At 41.9% G+C, this 26720-nt stretch overlaps 1 protein-coding gene across 1 annotated transcript in view; it reads right to left on the reverse strand.

The window, feature by feature from the left end:
- zdhhc14 (zinc finger DHHC-type palmitoyltransferase 14) overlaps positions 1-26720 on the reverse strand; it is a 92034-nt gene that overhangs the window by 36084 nt on the left and 29230 nt on the right. The window contains exons 3-4 of the mRNA XM_060916164.1: positions 9777-9935; positions 6272-6409 (exon numbers count right to left, since the gene is read on the reverse strand). Of these exons, the coding sequence (XP_060772147.1) occupies positions 6272-6409; positions 9777-9935 (297 nt within the window). The remainder of the gene's footprint in view (positions 1-6271; positions 6410-9776; positions 9936-26720) is intronic.

Here is a 26720-nt window from a genome sequence, read left to right on the forward strand (position 1 = left end):
TGGCAGACGCTACAGGAGTGTGAAAGCAAGGACTACTAGACTGACAAACAGTTTTTACCCCCAGGCCATCAGGCTTTTGAACTACGGATTATAATCACCATCTACCTCTATATTTCCATCAGACTTTGAACCACGGATTATATTAGCAATTTTGCACAAGACATTGCACAGTATATCTACCTCCATGTTTGCACATTGTTTGTTTGCCTCTCCTTTTTTTTTAAAAATGTTATCTTCATTTTTCATTCTACCTTTATATTTTGCATTCCATATGCACTTTATATTTTATATATATATATATATATATATATATATATATATATATATTTCTTTTTATATTGGTAAGCATAGTTTGGTTGGGCAGTTGCAAAATAAGAATTTCATTACCCAATAATAAACCGCTGTGTCTGTTATTGTGTATATGACAAATAAACATCTTGAATCTTGAATCTTGAATAATATCATCAAAAGATTCAGAGAATCTGGAAGAATCTCTGTGCGTAAGGGTCAAGGCCGGAAAACCATACTGGGTGCCCGTGATCTTCGGGCCCTTAGACGGCACTGCATCACATACAGGCATGCTTCTGTATTGGAAATCACAAAATGGGCTCAGGAATATTTCCAGAGAACATTATCTGTGAACACAATTCACCGTGCCATCCGCCGTCGCCAACTAAAACTCTATAGTTCAAAGAAGAAGCCGTATCTAAACATGATCCAGAAGCGCAGACGTCTTCTCTGGGCCAAGGCTCATTTAAAATGGACTGTGGCAAAGTGGAAAACTGTTCTGTGGTCAGACGAATCAAAATTTGAAGTTCTTTATGGAAATCAGGGACGCCGTGTCATTCAGACTAAAGAGGAGAAGGACGACCCAAGTTGTTATCAGCGCTCAGTTCAGAAGCCTGCATCTCTGATGGTATGGGGTTGCATTAGTGCGTGTGGCATGGGCAGCTTACACATCTGGAAAGACACCATCAATGCTGAAAGGTATATCCAGGTTCTAGAGCAACATATGCTCCCATCCAGACGACGTCTCTTGCAGGGAAGACCTTGCATTTTCCAACATGACAATGCCAAACCACATACTGCATCAATTACAGCATCATGGCTGCGTAGAAGAAGGGTCCGGGTACTGAACTGGCCAGCCTGCAGTCCAGATCTTTCACCCATAGAAAACATTTGGCGCATCATAAAACGGAAGATACGACAAAAAAGACCTAAGACAGTTGAGCAACTAGAATCCTACATTAGACAAGAATGGGTTAACATTCCTATCCCTAAACTTGAGCAACTTGTCTCCTCAGTCCCCAGACGTTTACAGACTGTTGTAAAGAGAAAAGGGGATGTCTCACAGTGGGAAACATGGCCTTGTCCCAACTTTTTTGAGATGTGGTGTTGTCATGAAATTTAAAAATCACCTAATTTTTCTCTTTAAATGATACATTTTCTCAGTTTAAACATTTGATATGTCATCTATGTTCTATTCTGAATAAAATATGGAATTTTGAAACTTCCACATCATTGCATTCCGTTTTTATTTACAATTTGTACTTTGTCCAAACTTTTTTGGAATCGGGGTTGTATGTATGTACATACATGTTCTTTTTTGTGATAATTTTTTGTGACTAATAGTTTGCTCTTACTATTATGAAATTTATCTTTATTTTTAGCAGTGTTATGAGATTTTGTTATAGGTGGAGTTTTCATATAAGCCTGTTGGGCTTTCTGCCTCTCCCTGCACTATATTGCTTATTTTTATATTTTTTGTTTAATGTGTTTTTTAAATTGTGCTAAATAAAAAAGAAAGATGGACAGGATGTGTGAGTGATGTGATGTAATGATGTGTGTGCATAACTCCGCCAAGCCACATATCAATATCCAAATCAAAGTCACTTGAACCTAGGATAATACTAAAGCTGTAAGCTTGGGAAAGCCATGGCCTAATGGTTAGAGAAGCAGCTTTGGGACCAAAAGGTTGCCAGGTCAATTCCCTGGACCAGCAGGAATGGCTGAAGTACCCTTAAGCAAGGCACCGAACCCCCACCTGCTCCCCAGGCTGCTCTGGGTATGTTGTATGTCGCTCTGGATAAGAGCATCTGCTAAATGCCTATAATGTAATGTAGCGTAGCATAGTGTTGTGCACCAAATTTAATCAAAATCCATTCAGTACTTTTTGAGTTACGTTGGGAACAGATAAAAAAAAAAATCCTGGCTCTGCATACATATCCGGATTTGCATAAAAATCTAATCAATTGTTCCTTGGCCCATGGCTCACCTTTCCTCAAATTTTCATCAAAGTCTGTTTACTACTTTTTGAGTTACACTGGGAGCAAACAAGCAAATGGAGACAAAAACATAACCTCCTCTGACAAAGTTGGCTGAGGTAAGGCCCTGGTCACACTACAGCTCGCGATGGGTTTGCGAATACTTGGTGATGAAAAATTGGTTGCAACACCACCAATAGTGTGATGTGTGGCAACTGTTCTCCAAGCTTCGCAAGTTGTTTTTTGGTGCGTCTCCTCTTCATGAGTGGCCAAAAACGTCGCAAGAAATTTCAGTACATGCACTGAAATTTGGTGGCGATGTTTTTGTCAGCAAACTAAGCAGCGAATACTCGCAGATGGGTTTTGGAATACTTCCCAAAGCTCAGGGAACCTTCGTCGAGTCTCTTGAGATGTATTTGTCTCAAATCCATGTCTCCAAAGCTCATGGGAGCCTCATCAACACAGCGGCTCGGCACAGCCTAACTTCGCCAAGACTTAAACAGTGCATTTACATTCAGGGATCCTTCAGAGCGCATTGTACGTGCTTGGGACCCAGTCATTATGGGAAACACCTGATGCTGATTTGAGCGCAATCAGCACGCGTGTATAATAAGGATGCTGTTTTCACAGAGACTTTGCAAAGCATTCTGTCAGGTGTGCAGCGGGAGACGGATGTAAGTGCAGGTAGATTGTTTATTAGCAGGTGTGATATTAACAAAAACAAAACATGAGGCAAGGTCAGAGTAACAAAACAAATGAAACCAAAAGCAGAGTCATACACATGGCTAGAAGCAAACGTGACAGTGATGATGATAATACTTCGCAACGTCTCTGTGAAAACAGTGTCCTTATATGTGTGTGCTGATTGCGCTCAAATCAGCATCAGGTGTTTCCCATAATGACTGGGTCCCAAGAATGCGCACAATGCACTCTGTGAGTGGGCGCAGCCGCTTGAGCTGCACCAGACTCGAGCATGCAAAGGTGTGACAGTCAAGTGTTCACGTGCGGTGTGACAACTTTTAGCTCACCTGTATATCGCCATGCATCGTCACCAAAATGCCGCATTTTCATCGATAACCCATCGCAAAGCATCGCGAGCTGCAGTGTGGGCATAGCTTAATAAACAAAATGTATAAAATCTAAATATTATAAATAAATATATTATATAAACATTTAAATGTTGTGATATTTTGGGCCAGTTCTAACTTGGTGGTTCAGGTCATATGGATTCTACATGAGTGGCTGCCAAGTTTTGACTCATGAAACAGACTAAAAGAACATAAAATCATCTTTAATTCAAGCATGTCATATTACTAAATAATCTCGAGATGTTATGGTGCTCTGTTTTTCAGACTGAGTACATGTGCTTTAGTACTCATCAATATTGATACTACTGAAATGAGCAATCTACTTAGTATTAATAAATCTCCAGCCTCGTTAAAACATGACATTTAGCTGTGTTTATGTTGCACTCTACTGTCTGCTGCTCTCAGTGATCTCTTTGTGCAATTCATCTTTCAATATTTCACCTTTAAAAATGAATAGCTCTTTGATTCATGAGCAAAGTGTAAACCCTGGTGAGCGAACAGGGGAAAAAAAGGTTTCAGTTCTCAGTGCTGCCAGAATTTCAGTGCTCTCATACATTTCTGTGCAGATTTCTCTCCACTCACGAATACCTTTGTGTCCAAGCAATTCACAGTGCTATATGATGATTTCTCAGATTACTTCTATTGTAGGAAGATGCTGTCGTTCCTCTAGGATTAGCACAGACTGCAGTCTGCACTGCATGGAGCATTTTGTAGGAGTAAGGTTCAACGAGGACAGAATCAGAGAGATACCTGGGAATAGTATCTGTATGGAGGCATATAAACCATATCCAGTATTATATATATATATATATATATATATATATATATATATATATATATATATATGCACACACACACACACACACACACACACTGTCTTTCAAAAGTATTCATCCCCCTTGGTGTTTGTCCTGTTTTGTCTCATTAAAAGCTGGAATTAAAATGGATTTTTGGAGGGTTAGCGCCATTTGATTTGCACAACATGCCGACCACTTTAAAGGTGAAAATTGTTGTTTAATTGTGATACAAACAATAATTAAGATGAAAAAACAGAAATCTGGAGTGTGCATAAGTATTCACCCCCTTTCATATGAAACCCTTAAATAAGAGCTGCTCCAACCAATTCACTTCATAAGTCACATAATTAGTTGATTAAGTCAAGTCAACTTTATTGTCAAATATGCTATACATGCTCGACATACAGCACAGATGATTAAGATCCACCTGTGTGCAATCAAAGTGTCACATGATGTCTGTATAAATCAACCTGTTCTGGAAGGACCCTGACTCTGCAACACGACTAAGCAAGCAACATGAAAACCAAGGAGCCTCCAAACAGGTCAGAGACAAAGTTGTGGAGAAGTATAGATCAGGGTTGGGTTATAAAAATTATCCCAAACTTTGAATATCCCACGGAGCTCCATTAAATCCATTATAGCAAAATGGAAAGAATATGGCACCACTACAAACCTGACAAGAGAAGGCCCCGCCCACCAAAACTCACAGACCGGGCAAGGAGGGCATTAATCAGAGATGCAACAAAGACACCATGGCCTTTCTGTTTCTTCACGTGCAGCAGTAAAAAACTTCAGGGTGATTATTGACTCCAGTCTTTCATGTGAAACTCACATTGATAACATCACCCAGATAGCTTTCTTTCATCTCAGAAATATTGCTAAGATAAGAAATGTAATGTCACTACATGATGCAGAAAAACTAGTCCATGCTTTCGTTCCCTCCAGGTTGGATTATTGTAATGCCTTACTGTCTGGATGTTCCAATAAGTGCATAAACAAGCTCCAGTTAGTTCAAAATGCAGCAGCAAGAGTCCTTACTAGAACTAGAAAATATGACCCCATCACCCCTGTCTTATCCACACTGCATTGGCTCCCAATCACATTTCGTATTGATTATAAAATACTACTATTGACCTTTAAAGCACTGAATGGTTTCGCACCACAGTACCTGAGTGAACTTCTGGTCCTCTATGACCCGCCATGCCTACTTAGATCAAAAGGTGCAGGCTATCTGCTGGTACCTCGTATAGTGAAGGCTACATCAGGGGGCGGAGCCTTTTCTTACAAAGCCCCACAGTTATGGAACAGCCTTCCAAGTAGTGTTCGGGAATCAGACACAGTCTCAGTGTTTAAGTCTCGGCTGAAAACATATCTGTTTAGTCAAGCCTTTTGTTAATGGTGTTTATGAGGTAAAGGTGTAGATCTGGAGGATCCTCAGACAGAGTGTTTTGGTAAACTGGGATGTATGGATGCTGTCAGTCCCCCACTCGCTTGCTCACTTGAGTTTGTTGACGGTGTAGTGGCTGCTGCTTTATGTCCCGGGGCCCCTCATGCCTGTGTTACCTTCTGGCTCTCCCCTTTTAGTTATGCTGTTAGTTTTGCCGGAGTCCCTGCTTGCACTCAACACAAAACGTATACTGTTCTTACTCATCTGGTGACATTGGGCAAACCTAACAAGCTAATGGAGACATACTCCAAGAGACTTGCAGCTGGAATTGCAGCAAAAGGTGGCTCTATAAAGTATTGACTTTGGGGGTGAAGACTCACTATGCACAGTCCAGATTTCTGTTTTTTCATCTTAATTATTGTTTGTGTCACAATAAAAAAAAAAAAAAAATTCACCTTTAAAGTGAAAATTGCATGTTGTGTAAATCAAATGGTGCTAGCCCCCCAAAAATCCATTTTAACTCCAGCTTGTAATGCGACAAAACAGGACAAACACCAAAGGGGGGGATACTTCTGCGAAGCACTGCATATAAACCATATCCTAAACAAACAGTGACGGAGGATCAGAGTTAAAGTGGTGATGCTAAAAGCGTGCAGGCTGAAGTGTAAATCCCTGCACATCCCTGACAGTCAAAGTGTTGAGTGGGAGCCGGCGTGGGCTGTAAGCGTTACTCACTCAGAATGACATGGGTGATGACGAAGGCGAAGATAAAGATGGTGAGGAAGGAGAGCGAGAGGATGAACAGGTAGAAGAAGCGGTAGTTGCGCTTTCCCACGCAGTTGCCTACCCAGGGGCAGTGGTGGTCAAAACGGTCTGCAGGAAAATACAAACAGGCTTTCTTTTTCCATTTTTTAAAAATAGCAAATACATTCTCAGACATTGTCATACGTCATTGTGACTTTAGAGCATAGTGCTGCTGAATCTGATGGGACGGAAGGTGTTCTAATAGTTTATCATTTGTTTCTAAAGTAACCACTTGCTCATGGACCGGGGATGGATGCAACACTTTTTGTCTTAAGCTGGGCAGACACTGTGCGATTTTTTCAATCGCGGTATTCAGCTGCTGCTCACACTGTACAAGTGAATCGCAGGGGTAAACAGCACGCAGCTTACGATTCCTGTTCTCACACTATACGATCCAATGCTCGGATGCGATGCTCAGGATTTCAAACAGGTTTGATTTTCATCCGATCGATCGGGAGGAGGTCGTGAGGTGTTAATCGCTTGTCGTTACCCCATGTATACTACACGATCCGAGACGCACGATTGAGCCAAAACTCGGCCCGATCTCCAAAATAGTCGCACGAGTGAAAATCGTGTCAAAATCGGGCCAAAAATCGCACGGTGTATGCCCAGCATTAGCGCCTACAACTTGCAGAAGTTTTGTGACAGAGCGCTCAAATTTTTATACGAAGTCGCCTCATTTGTCTACTACAAATAGCAGTGTTTTCAACGTCTCCATCTGTAGCACAGAATTCACTATTTGATGTCAAATGCAAGGAGTGCCATTGTTGCACCCTACCCCACTCCCACGGTATGCTGTAACACAACCTGGGGTAAATTGTAACAGCAAAATTGAAGAATTAAAAATTGAGACCACGCCACAAAATATGCATCTATATAAGTTTACTGTACATGTGCCAACACTTGAGTATCTTCCTGTGCTTCACTAAGAACAAAAGGAACTCATCACTGATGGCTAAATGAAGAACAGGATCAGTGGTGTGCATCAGAACATCAGAAGAGCTTTCTTAAAGAACATCTGATCATACCTACTGACACATATGAACAGAAACCTTCAGCAGGGGGTCAGATACAGCTCATCATAATCAACGTAAAATTCCAAGAAGACTTTTGGTGATTAATGACAATCCACTTTTCTTTGGGTTTGGAATTTCCAAAGGGCTCCATGCACACAATCCAAAAGTCTTCTTCTATGTGAGTTGTAATTGCAGGGATGGATGTAACACTTTCTTATGAGGTGTTACAACCATCCCCAACCCGTCAGTCATTGTTTCGCGAGCTGTACCAGCATGGTGGTTTGAAATGAGCGTAGATTAAACGCTTCACATTTTATCCAAGAATCTACTCTTTACTCGAATACAAGGTCCTTAATTCAAACTCCTACAGTGTCAGTACTCATCAAAATTGGTCCAAAAAATTACTTTCTTACCTGAAAATTAGTGTTTTGGCTGTAATATTTGCACACTTCACACAGCCATGCAAATTCACATGCAAGGTCAGGGAGGGAGTGGTTATACGTGAAATTGATCACATGACTGGTGAAAGCGATGCTGTTACAACTATCTCTTTGTTGCAACCATCCCTGGTCTCCCCTATATATGCTGTATGGAATCTAATATGAATAAGAAACATAGTATTTTAAAAAATGTTATTTAACCCAGAAAAACATACTGTATATTTGATATTAGTGACAAATTTTTTTTGTAAGGAGATGTTTGTCGAAGGAGTCTCCAGCGCCAGAGCTTTGTAAAGTCTGCATCCTTTCCGATACAGAAGAGTCTACAGGATCGAGGACTTTGTGCTTTCTGGTTTCTCAGTAAATGACCACCTGTTTTTTTCTGTTTTAAATTAACTTCATGAAAGAGGGGGAAAAAGAGACTGTTTATAGCTGCTATACCCTTAGTGACAACAGGAACTAACTGTTTTGTGGATATTGCACAACATAAAATGTAACTTGAAATGCTTTATCTTTTATAACGTACTTAAATTAGACTTAAAATAAATCATATAGAGCTATTCAAGGGTTTGGTGAGCTTCCATTTTAGCTTCATTCAACCCATTTGATTTTAAACACAAGTTAAAGCTGTACTGCCTTTCAGGTTTTTCAAGTGTAGGTCATAGAAAGAATTTTCCCGACACCCAATTATTTTTGTTAGTGACTGAAAGCTACTGAATTTGAATCACAGACTTCTAATTTTATTAGTTTTTTTTAAACAGAACAATGAATGACTTTAGATCCATGTGGCCCTAAATTCTCCGCTATTTTTTCCTGCTTCACCATGACCCAATTCAAGAGACTACATCATGCATCACGTGGTGGGCTTTCCCCGTTCACGCAAGGCATTGTGGGATACAAATTTGAAACAGGAGAGAAAAATGGAGGACGTGAGTGTGCGAATGAAACGTGAAAGAGCGACTACAGTAACAGAAAGAAAGCGAGAAGAAAAGACGTTATGTTATATACGAAGGAAAGGAAACGCAGGACCAAACTAATAAATATGGGCGCTCAGCGAGCACCTCGGTGTGATCAGCTGTTCGTTTAACTGTCAGTGCACGCTCAAAGGGAAACCTGTAGATGGCAGTAATGCAACACTGTGGACGTCAGCTGCTGTAAAACCCAAAAGAAGAAGAAGGTAAACCTGCGCATGCGCACACGGACTTCCTCTGTCTGCTTGACTGCACGAAACGAGTGATTTCATGCACATTATTTGCTTTAATCCCCTCAAATTAAATAACTTCCCAGCCACAGAATGGCCTGATATTTTGTGAGATATTACAGAAATAAACAGATATCACAATCACCACATTTCAGACGGAACTAAATTTCACCGATTTTATGAAATCAAAAGGCCGTCTAGCTTTAACAAATCAGCGATTAACCTTAACCTTGAAATTAATTGGAAAAAGTATATTTAAAAATTTTAAATAAATAAAAATAGACCAAACAGTGACAGTGTTCATGATATCAAGCATTACTACTGTACTTTTCCCCATTTGAGTAAAACCGAGCAGAAAAACGTTTCTCCAGGGGATCCTGTGTATTTTGGAAATGACTCCTACGTCAACTGCAAGATTAAAATGAATCACTAAATGAAGGTAAATTCAAGTTAAAAGTAATAGAGCTGCAGCATTAAGGTTAATCTAATGTTACTGTAAACCTAAAACCACGATTAAAGTGTGTCTTTGGTAAATGGTTAACATTTAGTTGACCCATTAACTCTATAACTGTTTCTTTTCCCCCCAAAAAGCAAACAGTTATAGACTCCCCCCCCCCCCCCCCCCATACAACCTGACCAACTGAACGGAACTGAACTTTCCCCCCAAAAGAGGATAAAAAACAAAAAACTAAATGTGAAGAACTCTTTAAAAAAAATAAAAGTGAGAGAGAAACTCTTTGTATCGTTAACAGGGTACAGTAAACACTAATGTGACTTACCCACGCAGTTGTCACACAGGCTGCAGTGTGAGGCTCTCGGTGGTCTGAAGATTTTGCAGGTGAAGCAATATTTCAGTTTGACCGTCTGGCCATTGATTAGCACCTCTCTGGTCCTGGGAGGAGGCCGTGAGCTCGCACCACTCACTCCGTTCGCTGCGTCTGTGAACCACACGGCAACACAATGTCTGAACCGTTTCTCACACTAATCCACAGAACAGCAGCGGTTTGGTTCTGTCCTGAAGAAAGCAACGGAACAGAGTTCAGCGTTTTCCCCTCCGTCCAGGCAGGAAGAGGTTCAGGAGAATGAAAAGAGTCGTCGAGTCACGAGTCAAATCTGAAGAAATGATTCGTGCATGCAGATGTTTCAAAATTATCATTTTTTGAATGACTACTGGATTTTAAGGCCATGTTTGTCCCAAATGGTGAAGCTTCTTCCCTGAAAATCAAACAATTATGAGAAAGAGTACATTGTTAAAGACCATGAGTTGGCCTAGTGGTTAGCGTGTCCACCTCTCAACCGGGAAATTGTGAGTTTTACTCGCGGTCGGGTCATACTAAAGACCATCATAAAAATGATACCTATTACCGTCTGGCAAGGCAATACAGATGCGAGTGGGGAAGTCAAACTCTCGTGGTTACCAGAGGACCCGCCCCCCACTGTAACCCTAGCTGTACAGGCAAAAGGCCGAGGGCTATGGAAACGGAGCCTGGCGCCACACCCATACACCTCAAAGAGCTGGTTCGTACTGGGACAGAAGACTGCCTGGGAAGACCAGATTCTGGCGTGAGAGGGACTTTGACTTTTTTGTACATTATTAAAATTATTTTATGATGTTACTGTTACAATTCCCCTCTTTGCATTGTAGTTCCCAGGGAAACTAACACCATTTGCTCATGTTTACCGACACCAACTGTGTTGGAGGAGGTTATGGTTTCACCTCCATTTGTTTGTTTGTTCTCAACATAACTCAAAAAGTAGTGAATGGATTTTCATGAAATTTGGAGGAAAGGTGAGCCATGGGCTAAGGAACAATTGATCAGATTTTGATGCAAAAACAGATATGTATGTGGATGCAGGATTTTTTTTTTCTGTTCCCAACGTAACTCAAAAAGTAGTGAACAGATTTGGATGAAATGTGGTGTCCAGCTTTAGTATTATCTACGGTTCAAGTGATTTGATTTTGATGTTGATATGTGGCTCGGTGGAGATATCCACTCTACTGAGTGCCCTTCTAGTTGTTTTTGTTTTGGTTCTTGTTCTTGTCTTCACTCTGCTTTGTCCTGTCAGTGGTTTGTTGCCTGATGGTGTTCACTTATTCCATGTTTAGTGCTTTTAAGTTTGTCGATGTATACCCTGCTGTTTGTTTATAGTGTATAGGTTTACTGCACATTTTTGTCCAAGCCCATGCCTTGTTTTTACTGTTTCTATGTATTTTCATATTCTGCATTTTCCTGGTTGAGACCCTTGCCAGTTTCCCTCAGTTGTGGTTATGAATTAATCCTTGATTAGATATACAGTGGTGCTTGAAAGTTTGTGAACCCTTTAGAATTTTCTATATTTCTGCATAAATATGACCTAAAACATCATCAGATTTTCACACAAGTCCTAAAAGTAGATAAAGAGAACCCAGTTAAACAAATGAAACAAAAATATTATACTTGGTCATTTATTTATTGAGGAAAATGATCCAATATTACATATCTGTGAGTGGCAAAAGTAAGTGAACCTCTAGGATTAGCAGTTAATTTGAAGGTGAAATTAGACTCAGGTGCTTTCAATCAATGGGATGACAATCAGGTGTGAGTGGGCACCCTGTTTTATTTAAAGAACAGGGATCTATCAAAGCCTGATCTTTACAACACGTTTGTGGAAGTGTATCATGGCACAAACAGAGATTTCTGAGGACCTCAGAAAAAGTGTTGTTGATGCTCATCAGGCTGGAAAAGGTTACAAAACCGTCTCTAAAGAGTTTGGACTCCACCAATCCACAGTCAGACAGATTGTGTACAAATGGAGGAAATTCAAGACCATTGTTACCCTCCCCAGGAGTGGTCGACCAACAAAGATCACTCCAAGAGCAAGGTGTGTAATAGTTGGCGAGGTCACAAAGGACCCCAGGGTAACTTCTAAGCAACTGAAGGCCTCTCTCACACTGGCTAATGTTAATGTTCATGAGTCCACCATCAGGAGAACACTGAACAATAATGGTGTGCATGGCAGGGTTGCAAGGAGAAAGCCACTGCTCTCCAAAAAGAACATTGCTGTTCGTCTGCAGTTTGCTAAAGATCATGTGGACAAGCCAGAAGGGTATTAGAAAAATGTTTTGTGGATGGATGAAGCCAAAATAGAACTTTATGTTGTGAATGAGAAGTGTTATGTTTGGAGAAAGGAAAACACTGCATTCCAGCATAAGAACCTTATCCCATCTGTGAAACATGGTGGTGGTAGTATCATGGTTTGGGCCTGTTTTGCTGCATCTGGGCCAGGATGGCTTGCTATCATTGATGGAACAATGGAATCTAAATTATACCAGCGAATTCTAAAGGAAAATGTCAGGACATCTGTCCATGAACTGAATCTCAAGAGAAGGTGGGTCATGCAGCAAGACAACGACCCTAAGCACACAAGTCGTTCTACCAAAGAATGGTTAAAGAAGAATAAAGTTAATGTTTTGGAATGGCCAAGTCAAAGTCCTGACCTTAATCCAATCGAAATGTTATGGAAGGACTTGAAGCGACCAGTTCATGTGAGGAAACCCACCAACATCCCAGAGTTGAAGCTGTTCTGTACGGAGGAATAAGCTAAAATTCCTCCAAGCCGGTGTGCAGGACTGATCAACAGTTACCGCAAATGTTTAGTTGTAGTTATTGCTGCACAAGGGGGTCACACCAGATACTGAAAGCAAAGGGTCACATACTTTTGCCACTCACAGATATGTAATATTGGATCATTTTCCTCAATAAATAAATGACCAAGTATGATATTTTTGTCTCATTTGTTTAACTGGGTTCTCTTTATCTACTTTTAGGACTTGTGTGAAAATCTGATGATGTTTTAGGTCATATTTATGCAGAAATATAGAAAATTCTAAAGGGTTCACAAACTTTCAAGCACCACTGTACCTGCCCGTTTTTCCACACCCACTCCCAGGCCTGCTGCCTCTCACCACACCAGTAGAATTATATATTAAATGTTTCTTTAAACCTCTTTTAATTCTCTTTATATCATGTCACTGGAAATGGCCACAGTCACTCGGCTTCCTTTAAACTCCATAAGGAGTCATATCAGCTCACTAATTAACTCGCAGAGCGTCATGTAAAGATGGAGGTGTTGTTACATAAAACCCAATTTAAACTTAAAAAGTTATACGTTGGAGCATTATGTTTAACTGCTCCTGCAGTTTTATTTACTTATTAGCTCATCCAGCCAACAAGTGATGAGTTTATGCCATCATGTGTTGTCTAGGGTGCAGATAACTTCTACCCAGATTTGCTTCATTACAATTATTAATGAAGTTATGGACTAATTAAGCCTTAATGAGCAGTTCAACAAAAATCACTTCTTCTCAGTCAATTCATCGCTGCTTTGGATTCTTTCTGGTAAACAGGTCGGTATTCCATCCATCCATCCATTATCTGTAGCCACTTATCCTCTTCTATAGGGCGCAGGCAAGCTGGAGCCTATCCCAACGGACTGTGGGCAAGAGGCGGGGTACACCCTGGACAAGTCGCCAGGTCATCACAGGGCTGACACAGAGACAAACAACCATTCACACTCACATTCACACCTACAGTCAATTTAGAGCCACCAATTATCCTAACCTGAATCCAGCCACTGGGGGTGCATAAGCGTACTCTTGGTGCCGGTCTCAAGCCCGGATAAATTGGAGAGGGTTGCGTCAGGAAGGGCATCCGGCATAAAACTGTGCCAAATCTAACATGCGGATTGAAAAGAGAAATACCATACCGGATCGGTCGGGGCCCGGGTTAACAACGACTGCCTCTGGTACTGTTGGTCAACAGGGTGCCGGTGGAAAGTGTGCTACTGTTGCACCAAAACAGAGAAGGAAAAAGAGAGGGGGGAGACGTGTTAGGAGAGAGCGTGAAAGATGGAAGGGAAGGAGCTTAGAATTGAGGTTAGGAACACTGACTGTGGGAACAATGACTGGCAGAGCGAGAGCGTTAGCAGGTATGATGGAAAGAGAAATGGTGTTGGTATTGTTTTGAGGGGAGAGTTGGTCAACAGTGTGACTGATGTGAAGAGGGTGTCAGATAGAGCGATAGGCATGAAGTTGGAGATTCAAGGAGTGGTAATCAATGTTGTGTGTGCGTACACCCCACAGGTTGGATGTGAGAATGAAGAGAACGAGTCTTTCTGGGAAAAGATGGATGAAGTGGTAGAAAGTATACCGAGGGAGGAGCGCGTGCTGATAGGAGCAGATTTCAACGGACATGTTGGCGAGGGAAATAGAGGAGATGAGGACGTGATGGGCAGATATGGTGTAAGAGAGAGAGATGTGGAAGGGCAAATGGTGGTTGATTTTTCAAAGAGGATGAATTTGGCAATAGTCAATACATACTTCGAGAAGAAAGAGCAGCACAGGGTGACATTTAAGAGTGGAGGAAGATCTACACAGGTGGACTACATACTCTGCAGAAGGGGTAACCTGAAGGAGATTGGAGACTGTAAAGTGATGGCAGGGGAGAGTGTAGCTAGACAACATCGAGTAGCTGTGTGCAGGATGAGCTTGAAAGTGGAAAAGAGGAAGCATGAAATAGTGGAGCCGAAGATTAATTGGTGGAAACTAAAAGAGGTTGAACATCAGAAGGAGTTTAGGGAAGAGATGAGATGAGCATTGAGTGGTCATGGAAGTCTGCCAGAAGATTGGAATACTACTGCTGTACTAGTAAGAGAAGCAGCAAGGAAGGTGTTAGGGTGGTCATCGGGAAGGAGGAAGAAAGACAAGGAGACATGGTGGTGGAACAAAGAAGTGCAGGAAATTATAAAAGAGAAGAGGCTAGCAAAGAAGAATTGGGACGATCAGAGAGACGAGGAAAGCAGGCGGTTATACAGAGAGACGAGACAGAAGGCAAAAAGAGCGGTAGCGAAGGTGAAAGCAGATGCATACCAGGAGTTGTACAAAAGACTGGAGACCAAAGAAGGAGAGAAAGACCTGTACAGACTAGCTAGGCAGAGAAACAGGGAAGCGAGGGATGTACAGCAGGTAAGAGTGATGAAAGATGTAAATGGAAATGTGCTGACAAATAAAGAGGGTGCATTAAGAAGGTGGAAGGAGTACTTTGAGGATTTATTAAATGAGGAGAATCCAAGAGAGAAAAGGTCAGATTCGTTGCAGACAGCAAATCAGGAAGCAGAGTTGGTTAGTAAGGATGAGGTGAGGGCAGCCATGAAAAGAATGAAGACTGGGAAAGCAGTCGGACCAGATGGTATCCTGATTGAGGCTTGGAGATGTTTGGGTGAGATGGCTGTGGAGTTCCTAACGAGATTGTTTAATAAGATCCTAGAGAATGAGAATGAATGGAGAAAGAGTGTACTAGTCCCAATATACAAGAATAAGGGAGATGTACAGAGCTGCAGTAATTACAGAGGAATAAAATTGATGAGCCACACCATGAAGCTATGGGAAAGGGTATTGGAGGCGAGATTGAGAAGAGAGGTAGCAATCTGTGAACAGCAGTACGGGTTTATGCCAACGAAGAGCACGTCGGATGCAATTTTTGCTTTAAGAATGTTAATGCAGAAGTACAGGGAAGGCCAGAGAAAGCTACATTGTGTGTTTGTAGACCTGGAGAAGGCATACGATAGAGTGCCGAGAGATGAGTTATGGTATTGTATGAGAAAGAGTGGAGTGAATGAGAAGTATATCAGAGTGGTGCAAGACATGTACAGTGCCTTGAAAAAGTATTCATACCCCTTGAACTTTTTCACATTTTTCCACCTTACAACCACGAACTTAAAAGTTTTTTATTGAGATTTTATGTGATAGACCAACACAGAGTAGCACATAATTGTGAAGTGAAACAAAAATGATAACTGGTCTTCAAAATTTTAAACAAATAAAAATCTGAAAAATGTGGTGTGCATTAGTATTCAGCCCCCCTGCGTCAATACTTTGTAGAGCCACCTTTTGCTGCAATTACAGCTGCAAGTCTTTTGTGGTATGTCTCTACCAGCTTTGCACATCTAGACACTGAAATTTTTGCCCATTATTCTTTGCAAAATAGCTCAAGCTCAGACAGATTGGATGGAGAGCGTCTGTGAACAGCAATTTTCAAGTCTTGCTACAGATGCTCAATGGGATTTAAGTCTGGACTTTGACTGGGCCATTCTAACACATGAATATTGTTTGATCTAAACCATTCCATTGTAGCTCTGGCTGTATGTTTAGGGTCATTGTCTTGCTGGAAGGTGAATCTCCTTCCCAGTCTCAAGTCTTTTGCAGCCTCCAACAGGTTTTCTTCCAGGATTGCCCTGTATTTAGCTCCATCCATCTCCCCATCAACTCTGACCAGCTTCCCTGTCCCTGCTGAAGAAAAGCATCCCCATAGCATGATGCTGCCACCACCATGTTTCACAGTGGGGATGGTGTGTGCAGGGTGATGAGCAGTGTTAGTTTTCCGCCACACATAGCGCTTTGCATTTAGGCCAAAAAGTTCAATTTTGGTCTCATCTGACCAAAGCACCTTCTTCCACATGTTTGCTGTGTCCCCTACATGGCTTCTGGCAAACTGCAAATGGGACTTCTTATGCCTGTCTTTCAACAATGGCTTTCTTCTTGCCACTCTTCCAAAAAGGCCAGATTTGTGGAGTGTACGACTTATAGTTGTCCTGTGCACAGATTCTCCCACCTGAGCTGTGGATTTCTGCAGCTCCTCCAGAGTGATCATGGGCCTCTTGGCTGCTTCTCTGACCAGTGCTCTCCTTGCTCGCTCTGTCAGTTTAGGTGGACGGCCATGTCTTGGTAGGTTTGCAGTTGTGCCATACTTTTTCCATTTTTGAATGATGGATTGAACAGTGCTTCTTGAGATGTTCAGAGCTTGGGATATTTTTTATAACCTAACCCTGCTTTAAACTTCTCCAGAACTTTATCCCTGACCTGTCTGGTGAGTTCTTTGGTCTTCATGATGCTGTTTGTTCTTCAGTGTTCTCTAACAAACCACTGAGGCCTTCACAGAACAAGTGTATTTATGCTGAGAGTAAATTACACACAGTAGGACTCTATTAACTAATTAGATTATTTCTGAAGGCAATTGATTGCACTGGATTGTATTTAGAGGTATCAGAGTACCGGGGGCTGAATACTAATGCACACCACATTTTTCAGATTTTTATTTGTTTAAAAATTTGAAGACCATTTATCATTTTCGTTTCACTTCACAATTATGTGCTACTCTGTGTTGGTCTATCACATAAAATCTCAATAAAAAACTTTTAAGTTCGTGGTTGTAAGGTGGAAAAATGTGAAAAAAGTTCAAGGGGTATGAATACTTTTTCAAGGCACTGTATGAGAACAGTGAAACAGCAGTGAGGTGTGCAGTTGGAACGACTGAATGGTTCAAGGTGAAGGTGGGACTCCATCAAGGATCTGCTTTGAGTCCTTTCTTGTTTGCCATAGTGATGGATAGCTTGATGGATGAAGTGAAGCAAGAGTCACCATGGAACATGATGTTTGCGGATGATATGGTGATATGTGGTGAAAGTAGAAAGGAGGTTGAGCTGGGTTTGGAGAGATGGAGGGATGCATTGGAATGAAGAGGAATGAAGGTGAGCAGTAGCAAAACAGAATACATGTGCATCAATGAGAATGGGGATGAGAGTGTAGTGAAGATGCAAGGAGTAGACGTAAAGAAAGTTGGTGAATTCAAGTACCTGGGGTCAACTGTGCAGGAAAATGGGGGCTGCGATAGTGAGGTGAGAAAGAGAGTGCAGGCAGGGTGGAGCAGGTGGAGAAGGATTTCGGGAGTCATTTGTGATCAGAAAGTCCCAGCAGAAGTGAAAGGTAAGATGTATAAGACAGTAGTGAGACCAGCTGTGATGTACGGATTGGAGACCGTACCCTTAACGAAGAGACAGGAGGCAAAGTTGAAGGTGGCGGAGTTGAGGATGTTAAGATTTGCGATGGGAGTGAGAAGGTTGGATAGGATAAGGAACGAGCACATCAGAGGGACAGCACATGTGGAGAGCTTGGGAATAAAGCTAAGAGAGATGAGACTGAGATGGTATGGGCACATCCTGAGAAGAGATGCAGAGCATGCTGGAAGGAGAATGTTGAGGATGGAGCTGCCAGGCAAACGAAAACGAGGAAGGCCAAAGAGGAGATACATGGATGTGGTGAGAGAGGACATGAAAGTGGCAGGTGTGGTAGAGAAGGATGTGGAAGACAGGGAGCAATGGAGACGAAAGATCTGCTGTGGCGACCCCTAATCAGGAGCAGCCAAAAGAAGAAGAATTCTCCTAACCTACATGTCTTTGGACTGGGGGAAACCGGAGCTAGGTCGGTATTCCTAGGGTGGATATCGCTTCTATATATAGCTTGTATATAGTGTATATAGCTTGCAACATTTATTGTACAAGGTGGCCCACTTTAGATCGTTCCTTCTGGACTAGACAGGGCCAGAGTGAGCTACTCCATCACTGGCAGTCTTGTTTATTTAATTTCTGAAAATAATAATAAGTTAAATTTATATAGCACCTTTCTCACACCCAAGGTCGCTTTACAATTAGAGGAAAACAAACAAACAAACAAACAAAAGTCCACCAAAAGAGGGTCAGGATATAATTCCAGTGGTGTGGCTGCCCACAGTCCCACCAAAGGCACATGAAGGTACGTCCCAAACCACCTGCACAGTCACTGCGACACCATCAGGCAACGTCGCCCGGAACACCGCGCCAAGCACAGAAGAGCCACTGAAAAGGGAAGTACAGCAGCCTTCTTTTTCTGAAGACTTTCCAATGGCAAAAACTTAACAACACTGACTGTTACAAAGTTTTGAAACTGGAGACTCCTTCCAACAATGTGAAATAAATGTCTGAAAGAAAATGTCACCACATCAGTGGCTATAAGTTCTTACTTTGTTAAATAACAACCATTTATTTAAGCCATTTATTATTCGTCTTAGTTGCAGAGTGTTTACCGTACAAATCCCTGTCCCTGTGAATTAACTGTTACTATAGAAACAACCACATCAGAATAAGCGCACCACATAATCAGGGACTAATAGTAAATACCGGAATTACTGTCAGAGCTGCTATTAAATAAATTTATTGTGGTATAATGAACTTCATAAAATGGCGAGGGGAAGCTGAGGACAGTGTATTAAACATTACTGGAACACAGCATAACTGTGATCTTGCACGCTGTGGTAATCCAGCACTCATATTTAACGCCCACGCAGCTACACTGAGTCTCATTTTAACTGAACATTCTTTTTCTGCAATATGCAGCACTTTTGGCCTGTGGCTGGATCAGCAGGAAACGGAGCCCTGGGGCGAAATCACTGGGTTTGGCAGATTTCAGATTATTCATCCGAGCAGCAGGAATACTTTTTCATTTCGAGCATCCAAACAGGCAGCCAGTCCCAGACTAAACATCAGTGATTAACTCTGTCTAGTGGACAGAACTGTCGGGGTCACACAAGAACAAGATTTTGTAGATCTGCTGGCTTCATCTCAACAACAACCGGATAAGAAGGGAAGGTTCCTCTCAGTGCCAGTTCTTGTTTTACCAACCCCTGCCCCCGCCCCAATCTGGACCCTTGCATTTAGCTCTAATCCAGAAGTAAATCTTCTGGATTAGTTTTATAATAGTTGTACTCATTAGAATACATAATATAATCATAGGTATTGTCTGTTTTTTTTAATGCCCCTGCACTCGGTTTTTCCATCCATCCATTTGTAAAATGGTTAGATTTCACACAAGTTAGCCATGTCCTGAAGGTTAGAGAAGCAGCCTTGAGCACAAAGGGTCACTGGTTTGATTCCTGGGACTGGCAGGAAAAACGTGAGGGGAGTTGAGTGAATGAACAGCACTTTCTCCTCCCTCTGTATCACGGCTGAAGTGCCCTTGAGTAAGGATTCTAACCCCCAACTGCTGTAGCATAGCTGCCCACTGCTCTGGGTATGTGTGTGGGTTCATTAGTCACTTGAAAGAAAAAGAAAGAAAACACAACTTTATTCATCACACACTTGTGAAATTCCTCTCTGCATTTAACCCATCTGAAGCAGTGAACACACCCATGGGCAATGACTACACACATACCCAGAGCAGTGGGCAGCCATGCTAACAGCGCCTGGGGAGCAGTTGGGAGTTAGGTGCCTTGCTCAAGGGCACCTCAGCCCAAGGCCGTCCCATATTAACCTAACCACATCTTTGAACTGTGGGGGAAACCGGAGCACCAGGAGGAAACCCACACAGACATGGGGAGAACATGCAAACTCCACACAGAAAGGCCACCGCCAGCCGCCGGGCTCGAACCCAGAACCTTCTTGCTGTGAGGCAACCATGCTAACCACTACACCACCATGCCGCCCACTTGCGTGTGTGTGTTCATTGCTTCAGATGGGTTAAATGCAGAGGAGGAATTTCACTGTGCTTGAGTGTACATGTGACAAAAATAAAGACTTCTTCTTCTTGACTGATACACTGCATCCCCACTATCAAGAACTCTTTTACTATGAACTTTCAATAACAAACTAAGTTCTTGTCCCCCAGCTTTCGTGACAATGAGTCAGTCTTCAAAAAAACATCACTGAGTCACGCGCTCCTCTTCCCCTCAGAGACAAACAATAAGTAATCAAGTCCGCAGTCAAGTTAACATTACGTCTTAAAGCCATAAAACAAAGGCTTAACGAGTTTCGCTTAGGTGTCGACTAACAATTATCAAGAATGGTGATCAAAGGATCGACAAAAGGATGAAGTTACTGCTGATACCACTAAACTTAACACCTAGTTAAAGAGCACCGGTGGTGTCAGCCTTGCGGCGTGACATAAATGACATCATCAGTGATTTGCAACACATGAAAACTGAATGGTGAAGATTTAGAAAAAACGTAGTGAGTCAGTGTTTGGACACTAACAATAATACGGTGGTAACCTCCGTCATTTCCATAAGAGATGAAGAAATCATTGCCTTCGTTCGTGATCCTTTAACTCAGTCAGTGAACTGTGATAGTGACTCGGAAGGAGAAATTCATGATCAGGAGAATGTGCCAAAGATTTTGCATACAACATGAAAGTTTGGTGTGACAAGTGGGTCCATTTCAGTATTCCAGTATAACTTTAGCTATCATGAACTATTTGGACGTCCCTCAAGGAGTTTGTTAGAGCAGGGTTACACTGCATTTCACCAATAAACATCATTTAATTTAAAACAATAATATTTGAATTCATTTTAAAGAATCTTTTTTTTTAAACAGTGGACTAAAAAAAAACACTTTAAATTTTCAAGCTAGTGTATGGCTAATGTTTATAGAGAAATTTAGCAAGCTAACTTAGCTAATGTTTATTCAGTTTAATACTAGACAGTATATTAGTGCAACCTAAGGTCACTGATCAAACAATAAAGTAAAAATTTATCATCAACACCTTAAATGTCTGAAGAGAGTACTTTAAACTAGATCCAGGAGAAATGTAGTACACTTTGGTAATTTGGTAATATTTGTATTTTTCTGGAATATGTTTACATTTACAGAGCGCGAGGAAATCTATAGCAGTCACGTTCACCTTACAGATCTATTCCTTTTCACGGTATCAGTCGTGTTTGCAGACTTTCTGTGCATTGTTCTTCTCACTTGCTGTTCCATGTTGCTGTGAATGAACATACAGCATATTCTCTCACAAGCTAGTTTACGTCTATAGTGAAGATTATTTAGTTGGAAGCCACTACTGAATGTATATAACAAGTGTGACACATTTATTAGCAAACTAAAAACATGTAGCCTGTTTAGCTAGCTAACTGTTATAGCTAACTTACAGCAAGGTTAGCTTCCATTCTCTGTACACATACACAAATTCCAGCAGGTAACTAGCAAAGAATAGTGACAGTTTTCACACCTTGTTTAGAACAGTATAAGAAAAGTTGTACAAAAGCATCTCATGTTGTCTCTAATCCTCACACTGGTTACTGGTTACTGATTAGCGTGTTGTCTGAGGTGTTGCTAGCTAACATGTGTACAATTGTTAAGCTTTAACAACTGAACAAAACCGCCACCACCACCACGAGAGAGAGCCCTTCATTTTCTGTCCTGGATATGAATATTTCACCAGGGTCTCCATTTTTCACTGGTAGACGGTGAGCAGAGACTCTGTTAAAAGCATGGATTATACATTATACGCTGAGAGGAAAGCAGATAACGGCAAACCTGCCCAGTCTAAATCTGAGTTTGTAGATCAGTCTGCTCATCATCGAGCCTTAGGAACAAACATGAGAGGAAGGTCAAGACAGTATGTTCTCCGAGAAGATTTTCATCATATACAAAAGAAAAAAAAAACCCAGCATGACATTGGAAATTTATAAAAAGCACCATGGAGGCAGAACTCGAGCAGAATTGAGAGAGGAGTGTGCTGGCAGAAAGACAAAAGTGTAACCTTTTTGCCAAAATGTTTTAAATAGTTCTGTTGGCGTTCCTGTTTTTCTCTGCACACAACTTTAACTGTTATCTAATAAAACTCTTCATCATCCACATGATTCAGGGTTCAGCAGTAGTGAGTCAAAGTGATTGGACAACAAGCAGTGATTTTCCCTTCATGTCACTCAAACTGCTTTACGCTGGTTGATAGTAAGCGTATTTTTTGATGTGCCAAATATCAGAAGGCCGCGCTGCTGTTCAGTTTCAATGCAAGTGAAAAATAATCTATTTTTTATGGTTAGTCTTTCTTAGATAATAACTAAAATCACTAATGATCTAGGACCACTAGTTAATTTGTGACACTGAATCCACTGCTATACGTAAATTTAGAAAAATGTATTTTCAAATCCTGCGTTTGTGCAGATGTGGTATACTATCTTCTTCTTCTAGCTGCGTCCATTATGGGAAGCTACAGCAGATCTGTTCCACATATTTGATTTGGCATAGGTCTTACACCAGATGCCCTTCCTGCCACAACCCTCCTCGATCTATCTGGGCCTAGGACCAGCACTTAGTATGCACCGACTTGTGCAACACCAGTGGCTGGGTATTTTACCTAATCTGTATTTCGACCTGTGGGGGAAATCAGAGCACCCAGAGGAAACCCATGCCGACATGGGGAGAACATGCAAACTCCACAAAGAAAGGCCCCTGCTGGCCGTAAGGTTCAAATCCTGAACTTTCTTGTTGTGAGGTGACAGCACTAACCACTGCGCCGCCCAAATGTGGTATACCGGTAACATAATATGTAAAAATTTGTTAAATGTAAGGCTATATTCACATTACAAACAACTTTGCACAATTCTGATTTTTGCTCAGATTGGATCTCTCTTGACAGTTCAAATATGTAACTGTTTTTGTTTTCTAAACTGTTAATGCATCGGCCCACCAAAATACACACTAATTTCTTGGCCAAATGTTTCCAACACTACTCAATTATGTTATGGTAGCTTCCAGTTTAGCTTGAATAATCACCTTCTTTCAGCTGCTCTCATTAGGGTTCACCACAGTGGATCATCCTTTCCAATTTATGATCCACATATTTGATTTGGCATAGGGTTTTACACCCTTCCTGACACAACCCTCTCCAATCAATCTGGGCCTGGAACTGGCACCAAGTATGCACTGGCTTGTGCAACCCCAGTACCTAATTTGCATGTCTTTAGACTGTGGGAGGAAACCGGAGAACCCAGAAGAAACCCACACAGACACAGGGATAACATGCAAACTCCACACAGAAAGGCCTCCGTCGGCCACAAGGTTCGAACCCAGAACTTCCTTCCTGTGAGGCGACAGTATCCCTATCCTTCCACTGAACAGAGTACCGTAACTGCTGTTGCTGTCCTCCACTCCTGTTTTGCTGCACTGCTGACACTGAATGATGATGACAGTGATATACAGACTGGCGAGAAGTTGCATGAATTCCAATCTGACCATTCTCACATGTGTTGCATGGCCACATATGAGATATGTATCCAATCTAGGACCACATCTAAAAGTGGTTCAGGTTAGATTTGAAAATATTTCCTGGAAGAGGTTGCTAATGCATGAAGCACCAACCGTGCCCTCCATACTGTGTACCACCTGGCAGCTGAAAGTGCTCATGGCCAGACTGACACTGAGCTGCTGGAGAGACGGCCAAGTGCGGGGTGAGGACAAAGCTGCACACAGGTGCCGGCTCCCCCTCACACCCACTGCCCTGTGTTGGTCCCTCTGGGGTGCTGGGCATGTATGGTGGTATGTGCCCATCGGTGGTTGCCTTGTCTGCATCGGGCACCTGCCTACTTCACCGGTGGCTGGGGGATGATGGGGTTTTGCTCTCTCTCTTACTCTCCTTTTGCATCACAATCATTGTATAAGTGTTGCAAAAGTTTTTGTTTGTTTGTGTATTTTAATCTGTTTTTTGGTTTATCTTTCCTGCTTTTTGTTTGTTTATTTTGTCATTGCTCTTTTATTTCTATTATATCTATTGCATGAAAGGGCAAATTCAGGTCAGGGGCTTTTCCTTGCTACTGGTACCATGTAACCCAGTACTATCTGCCTCATGGTAATGCTAACACTGGGTGTATAACTTCCATGTTGGAGGCACCAGCCAGGACGGAAGAGGTCAAGATGACCTTCAACGACCCCATGTTCAAGACCGAGCCAAACCACCTTGATGGAGAAACTCGGCAAGGGTCAGGCCTGGAGAGGGATGGGCTCTACCAGGATATTTCTGCCCAAGACATGCTACATGAAGATAAACAAATCACTGATCATCATGCCAGCTCAGTCATCACCTGGATTAATAAGGACCATGTCAACCGTCAACCACTGGGGTGGAGACAACAAGTATGCAAATGGTGGAAACAACTCAAAGAAGATCCGAGGAAGAGATGACATCCCAATTGCCACATGGAATGTGAGAACACTGGCCCAAATAGGAAAAGTGCAAGAACTTATACATGAACTGAAGTAATATACCTGGCATATTGCGGGACTTTGTGAAGTCAGATGGACAGGCCTGGGTGAACATCAACCTGAAGGACATGTCCTCTACTACAGTGGAGACCTGGACAAACACATCAATGGAGTAGGCTTCCTTGTCAACAAGAACATCAAGAACTCTGTCCTTGGATGCTGCCCAATATCCAGCATGGATTATTATAATGGATTTCCATCCAACTGTGGGCAGCACCCTTCAACATCACTATTGCACAAGCCTCTGCTCTGACTTCTGACTATGATGATGGGAAAGTAGAGGATTTCTACACACAGCTCCAAGAAGTTATTGACAGAATGGACAAGAAAGACATACTAATCATTCAAGGAGACTGGAACACAAAGGTTGGCACTGATTCTCTAAAAGACTGGAGGAAGTTCTGTGGCCCCTCTTGTAATGACACCATCAACTCGCAAGGGTTGCACCTACTGGAATTTGCCAGCTACAACATCATGATTCTAGCCAATATTCTGGGTGAACACAAGGCTTCACGGCTCTGGGCATGGCATGCACCAGGTGGACCCTATCACAACCAGATAGACTACATTCTGGTGCAACATCGATTTCAGTCAGGCATCAATAGAGCAAAGATAAGGACATTCCCATTGGAAGTGACCATGAGCTTGTTCTCATGAACTTCAGAGTCAAGCTCAAAAAGATCAAAAAACCCACAAACACCAGAATGAAATTCAACCTTGACAGACTGAAAGATCATTCCATCTGTGAAACATTCCAAGTAATGATTGATGGGAAATTTACACCACTGCTGGCACTTGATGAGGATGCAGAAGTGATGACCACCACCTTCAACAAAATGATGACAGAAGCAGCCAGTGAACTGCTAGGAAAACATCACTGGAAAACTCAGCCATGGATCACAGAGGAGATCTTGAATATGTGTGACAAATGAAGGAAAATAAAGCATGCTAGGTACACAACAAGAGCAACAGAGTACAAAGAGATCAGCAAGAATATCAGACAAGGTAGGAAGAAAGCCAAGGAAGACTGGATTGAAGAACAGTGCACTGAAATCGAAGACTGTCTGAACAAGAACAACAGTAGAAAGGCATTCCAAGTTGTGAAAGATATGACAAAGCAACAACAGTCCAGAGTAAGCGTGATACAAGATAAGAAAGGAAAATGCCTCACAGAAGAAAAAGACATTGTGAACAGATGGACAGAATATTGCAGAGAGCTACAGTATATAACCATCAGACAAATGGAGATCCCAGTGTACTCTCAAGCCAGGAGTCAATGAATGATAACTCTCCAATACTGCATGAAGAAGTAGAGGAGGCCATAAGATCAGTGAAGAATGGAAAAGCAGCAGGCACTGACAACATACCAACTGAACTGATAAAACAAAAGGGAAAGGCAGTTACAGATGTCCTTACCAGAATATGCAACAAAATCTGGCAGACTGGAGAATGGCCAACAACATGGACAAAGTCTCTAATAATCACCTTACCCAAGAAAGGCAACTTACAACTGTGCCAGAATTACAGAACTATCAGTCTGATCAGCCATGCAAGTAAAGGATGCTCAAAGTAATCCTGAACAGACTCAGACCACAGGCAGAGGAAGTCATTGCAGAAGAACAAGCTGGGTTCCGCAGTGGAAGAAGCACCACAGAACAGATCTTCAATCTTCGTGTTCTGTGTGAGAAATACAGCCAACACCAACAAGACATCTATCATGTCTTCATCGACTTCAAGAAAGCATTTGACCGAGTGTGGCACGATGCACTGTGGGCAAACATGAAGAAGTATAACATGGGCTGCAAGCTAATCAACACCATCCAACAGCTGTATGC

Source organism: Neoarius graeffei, chromosome 3 (assembly GCF_027579695.1).
Source record: "Neoarius graeffei isolate fNeoGra1 chromosome 3, fNeoGra1.pri, whole genome shotgun sequence".
In the NCBI taxonomy this organism is placed as follows: Eukaryota; Metazoa; Chordata; class Actinopteri; order Siluriformes; family Ariidae; genus Neoarius; species Neoarius graeffei.